Source organism: Notothenia rossii (genome assembly GCF_949606895.1).
Source record: "Notothenia rossii genome assembly, chromosome: 7".
Taxonomy (NCBI): Eukaryota; Metazoa; Chordata; class Actinopteri; order Perciformes; family Nototheniidae; genus Notothenia; species Notothenia rossii.
In genome coordinates this window covers 4,163,985-4,169,984 of record NC_136905.1, presented here as the reverse complement: position 1 = coordinate 4,169,984, position 6,000 = coordinate 4,163,985, and the positions used below count along the sequence as shown (strand labels likewise).

Genomic DNA, 6,000 nt, shown 5'->3' with positions numbered 1-6,000 from the left:
CCCCTTCCTTCAGACTTCCTTACAGAGCACCTCCTCCGCGAGAGCAGGCTGCAGTAACGTTACATATCAGGCAAAGCTAAACACATCTAGGTTAGCAATACTACACAGCCAAAGCAACTCCGATATTGACTCTGGTTTGACTTCTCCTAGTTTCCACTTTATTTTTGTTCTTAATTTGCTCCGTTACATTTTTTCTTTTGCGACCAGTAGACGATGTTGAACCTAACTCTGCCATGGTGAAAGTGGCCGCCTGTTGCTGGCGAGTCATTGAAGTACTGCTGCAATGCACGCCCAATGACGGCACGCCCAATGAGGGCACGAGATACATTTGTGCGTGCACGAGATGGAAGGCTGACAGACAGGGCGGCAATCCAACCCGTTTCCCGGCTAAACGGATTGGTTGTAGTTTTTACAGTATCACGGCTTCCACAGATGACATTTTTTTATGGATTTGTTATCAAAGCACTTCAGATATTCATTGCTATCGGGATGTTAAGAGCATTCTATGGAATATAACAAAAAGTGTATCTCGAGCCGGTTTCTGAAATGTACCTACTCCACCTTTAAGTTAAACTAAAAGTAAATTGATTTTAAAATAATCCACATTATGAGTTAACTTTTGTGTTTTATTGTTTGTGAAACATTTCTGGAATTATTGCTTTTTATCCTTTTTTTGTTTCATATTTTTGTTTGTTTTTATTCACAAGTAATTCATTCTTTTTTCAAAGAGTTTCCAGAAACCTTCTTAGTACGACTGCTTTGATTAACAGAAAGAGTTAAAGCCTTCTTCTGACAGATCCATTGTTGTGATGCATTACAGTTCACTGATAACCAAGTTGTTTTGCCTTCGACAGAGATTGCACAGTGACGGTCAACAGGAGCTGGAGGATCTATCCAGGAGCTGAGGAGAGAACATGATGTTTAGATAAAGGCTGATAGATGTTATTATTCAAAGTGTTTAGTAATGAATCTCTTACCTATCAGTCAGATCACTTCCATCCACCCACTTCCATTTCCCATCTTCAACTCTCAGACCAATCCAGAATCCGTTAGTTCTTGAACTACCTGGGCTGTATTTATTGATGACGTTCTAACAACAGAGAAACAGATATCAGGTATTTACACCGTATAAGTGAATAAGCACATAATGACCTAAAGACCCAACGTGTGTTCAGACCTACACAAAAATATATACACTTTTCTTGATTGCGTCATATTAATGGGTTTACCTTTTCAGCAGGAGTATGTGCAACAGCCAGATCTGAATTCTTTCCTTTGCAGTCTTCTCGAGCTTCTTCCCAGGTTTTTCGATCAGCAGGCACAGCGTCATTATACGCATAGCAGCTGGGCTCAGTGAGTAACCAACCCTTCTGACAAGGTTGACACTTTTTATCTGAAACAACAGAGTCCAAACAATCAACATCATGCCTGCCTTTTGAAAATATTGTAATTATGACCTAATATAGAGGATCTGAACATACCGGTGTTTCCTAAGCAGTAGGAATTGATGCTCCACTGAGCTCGACTGATGCTGAGCTCATTCCAGTTTGTTGTCAGGTTTTGTATTTGCTGTTTCAAGTTCTTCTTCTCAGTCTCCAGTTCATGTTTTTGTGTTTTCAGCTCCTGGACTTCTGCAAACAGGTTTTTGTTGTTGGTCTCTGAGACATTATAGACTTGTGTCAGGTTGCCCAACTGGTCCGTCAGATTCTGGATGTCCCTCGTCAAGTTTGCATTTTCTAAGCTGAGTTTTGTGTTGATTGCCCGTAGAGTTGAGTTTTCTTTTAACTGGTTTGGATCACGCTCATTAATTAATGCAACTGCAAAATGAGAAAGTAGCTTCTTTTATAATCAAGGTTATATTGCAATTTAGATTTTTGTCTATTTGCCTCTTTTGGAAGCTTTTTCCTGTCAGTCTCACGTTAAGTTTTCCGGTCTTTAGACTCAAACTAAAAATCTCTCAGTCCGTCTCAAAGTGTTCTGACTTCTCCAATTCTCAGACCCATTTATATTTCACATTGCCTGAAACTGCTTGTTACTGTGGTTTGAGGTCAACATTACTGAGAGAGGAGTGAAATGGGGAAGTCTTCAAATATCAAATGGTGTAAATAGATAAAACAGCTGCTACTATTCTTTACGGTTTGTCTCATGTCTAAGTGTGAGATAATGCACTTCCTGTTTTGTGTACTTACAGTAGACGCAGACTCCGATGATGCCACCGAGCAGAATGACACAGAGAATCCCCAAACAACAAGCCAAGTGCTGAAAGTGCCGATGTCCTGCTGAGTCTAAACAACACAAATGAATCACATGAACTTTCCAAATGAAGATTGGTACCTTTCAAAGTGTCAGTCTCTTTAGTACAGATATTGTGTCACTTTTCAACTAGGACAGTATACAGTATGGTAAATGCAGATGGATCTTTTTTAATCAGAGTAAAAGGTAAAAGACAGGAAAGGATACCAAGTTGATTTGACTAACTCAGATGCTTGAACCTTATATTAGTCAGTCAAACTTTGGAATACAGTTCAGAACAAAGGAGTACATTTGGTCCCCTTTCTCTTACATTATGAGAAATGGCCTAAATAAACAAAAGGAGTGATATGGACAGCAAAAGATTGTCCAAATATTTAAACAGGCACCTGACTGTTGTTAAAGGGCCGACTTAAAGAGTTGTGAACCCATTGTGTTTTGAGAAACTGCTTTATGTACTTTGCTAAAAGTGTTCCAGTGAGAGTTACCGTAGGTCTTGAGTATTAGTCACTCTAACATTATTGCAGTACAACACAAAAGTTAAATCTCAAAATAACCGTTCGCAAGAGATTTCCTAAAAACGAACCTCATATCTAGTCTGATTCATTCACAGTCCGGTGCCTTGCTCAAGGGCACCACGGCAGGGCCCAGGAGGTGGACTGGGACCTCTCCAAGTAGCAGTCCACACTCCATATTTAGGTCTGGTCGGGGACTTGAACCGGCGACTCTACGGCTCCCAGTCCAAGTACTGACTGAGCCACTGCCGGACATATATCTTACTCCACTGCAGTTATAGTAAGTTCATAATTCAGATGCATTATTATTTTAAATACATAATGTATTGTTATAAATATGAACAGATGGACGATCTGAAAAACTAGATAAGAAAGAAACTTAATTGGCATCTGTACACATTTAAGTTTATTTTATTTAATTAGAACCGTTTTTTGGGTGTTTTTTTCTTTAATTTCTAACTTTTCTGTGTCGTGTACATTGATTACTTTAAGAACAGTTTGCTTTTTATAATTACTTACTTTTACTCAAGTAACTTTCTCAATGCTGTACTTCTACTTGTAAAGGATAATGTTACCACATGGTATCAGTACTTTTACAAAAGGATTAGAATACCCTGGTAAAAGTTCTTGGTTTGGCTTAAAATAAGTACTTTTTTGTAACGTAAAACAAATCAACAATTATTTGACATCAAGACTTGTGCATACTATGATTATAGCCTTAATTTTGATTTGTCAAAAACAAACGGAAGAAAAGACAATGCAGCTTTCCACCATCATTTTGTCACTAGACCAGAATGCCCCGTCTGCAAGACGTTGACATTTGTCACACTGCACACTCCCAACTTTGTAGAGCTTTGTTAGAGTGCTGGTTACTGACAAAGCACCTACAGATATAAACTTTAGAACAGATCTGGTGAACTTGTTCCCTTTTAATAATAGTTATAATGGTAAAGTAGTGGTAGTAGTGGTATCACTTCCAGTTGCAGTAACATCTGAATGTTTTTTTTAATACAACTTACCCTCGTTCTTTGTTTCGTTCTGCACCTTCAGCTCACCGTACTCAGTTTCCTCCCCTCTTTTTGCTGAAAGGTCAAAGGAAATGCACATGCTCACGTTTTTTTGTGATTAAATGAGAAGGACTTTAAAAGGCTGCTTTAATTGTTTGATATAGCAGATTAATTGCCTTACAGTACGATGAAGCACAAATTCACAGTTTTTTCCTCAAAGTGCATTAAAATGGGCAAATTCAAAATGATGAGATTGTCTTTCAGATATTGTGTCATGCCGTTTATAAAGGGAAACGACATCATACGGGAAACTCTCAAAAGATAATTATCTCACTTCGCAATTTCCTCACTGGTTTTAAATAGATGTGTTCGTGATGATATATCTCCAGTCGCTAAATATAAATGAAAATACCCAACAAATGCCCATCAGTTTGAATCTTTTTGAGAGAAGAAATATGAATTGAAGTTAAACTGAAATAGGATGAGGTGTTCAAAGGTTTCAAACTACTCTAGATTTAAAAGTTTTTTCTCAACGTAGTAAACATGAATAAAGAAGGTTTATTTCTACAAAAAATGTGCATTGATGAACCAAGAAAACTCCTACTATTAAATCATAGATGCACGACTGCGATGGTGAGTTTTTCTTGGTTAATTTGGTGAAAAGTTTAAACTCAACATTGTGATCTTGAAAAACATCAATGCAAATGTGCTGGGTTGGCTAAAAATCTAATCTTCAACCACACTAAGCAAATACAAAAACAGCCTTTTAACAATTTTTCTAAATGTTTCTGGTTTCACAGTTAAATTACAGGACATTAAAAACAGCAACTTTCTTTGGATTGAAGTACTCAACATTGCATTGATCACATTAACAAAGAGGCTCTGATTCAAAATCATCAGCAGGAAGTGAAAGTTGTTAAATAACTAAACGTACCCGCAGGTGGATGATTGTTGCCGGCTTTGAACACAACCGAAGCGTAGTTCACCTCCTCCTCTCCCTCCGCCATCACTACAGCCGCTCTGTTGAGCCCTCTCTGACTCGTAGACGGAGAAGTGTTGCTCTAATTAAACCTCTGGACATCGCAATAGGAGAACTGCCAGTTTCTTCTGTTCTTTTTAAGTCTATCCCTCAGCCTTCAAATTAAGTACTTCTGTTTTTGGTCGAGAAGTTCATTTGCATCGCTTGACGTGACTAAACATGGACCTTAGCAATACATGTGGCATTATGAAATACAAGTCCCCTGAAAAAAATAAATGTGGCATTATGAAATAAAAATCTCTTGAAATAAATAAATGTATATTTAAAGGCACATTTATATATATATGTAATGCCTTATTTATGTATTTCATATGCATATTTATATATACTGTATGTGTATTTATTTCATTATTTATATATTTAAGTTAGAGGCAGCCGGCTTAAATATTGAGCTCTGCTGTTTATTAACTGATAGATTAAAAACAGCTGGCTTCTGCAGCGAGACCCCTAGATTCCACCGGGTCCGTCTGCGGCCGGTTTTGGTCCGGCTTCCTCTGGCCTACGGGCAGGGCCGGCCCTAGACTTTTGGGGGCCCCAAGCAAGATTTTGTTTGGGGGCCCCCCTCACTCTAGCGCGTTCTCACTACACACAACACGGAACCAACTTTTGTCTTATGATGTTAGTATGAGCACACATATTGTACAAATAAGCATGTAAACACTAGAGTGGGACCTGAGAAGAGCAGCACAGTCTTTAAATTGACTACAAATAACTACCTAGGCTATAACTAATGACTATATAAACTCAGTGAACAGAAATATAGAAACTCCTCAGTCCTCAGTGACATATGTTTTGTTGTTGTGGCTCTGAGTCTGTACTCCAGCATATTAGATTTGAAATGAAACAAGGACTATAAGGTTAAAGTGCATACTGTGACCAAGTATTGGACCTGTGACCTTGGCTCCCCCCCATTTCGAACACTGGATTGAATATAACAATCAAAAATAACAAAATATACACAGCTAGATCAGATCGCGTTTTAGATGCGACTTTAGAGTAGAGCAACGGTGTACTGAGATAAAAAAAATAAAAAAAAAATAAAAAAATTTTTTTTTTTGCTAGGGGGCCCCTCAGTGGCTGCGGGGCCCTAAGCGGCCGCTTATGTCGCTTAATGGGTTGGGCCGGCCCTGCCTACGGGCACGTTTCAGAAGCATTTCAGAAGCGGAGCGTCTTGCCTGCCGGCTCGCAG

The 6,000-nt window shown here is 38.6% G+C and overlaps 2 protein-coding genes across 2 annotated transcripts in view; one reads left to right on the top strand and one right to left on the bottom strand.

Moving 5' to 3' along the window:
- Nucleotides 1-6,000, top strand: part of LOC307012826 (C-type lectin domain family 12 member B-like) — an 85,685-nt gene that overhangs the window by 55,803 nt on the left and 23,882 nt on the right. The gene's annotated exons all lie outside the window — the stretch shown is intronic.
- LOC307012812 (uncharacterized protein) overlaps nt 606-6,000 on the bottom strand; it is a 197,646-nt gene continuing 192,251 nt past the window's right edge. The window contains exons 6-8 of the mRNA XM_079640000.1: nt 1,230-1,393; nt 978-1,090; nt 606-901 (exon numbers count right to left, since the gene is read on the bottom strand). Of these exons, the coding sequence (XP_079496126.1) occupies nt 712-901; nt 978-1,090; nt 1,230-1,393 (467 nt within the window). The 3' untranslated portion in view covers nt 606-711. The remainder of the gene's footprint in view (nt 902-977; nt 1,091-1,229; nt 1,394-6,000) is intronic.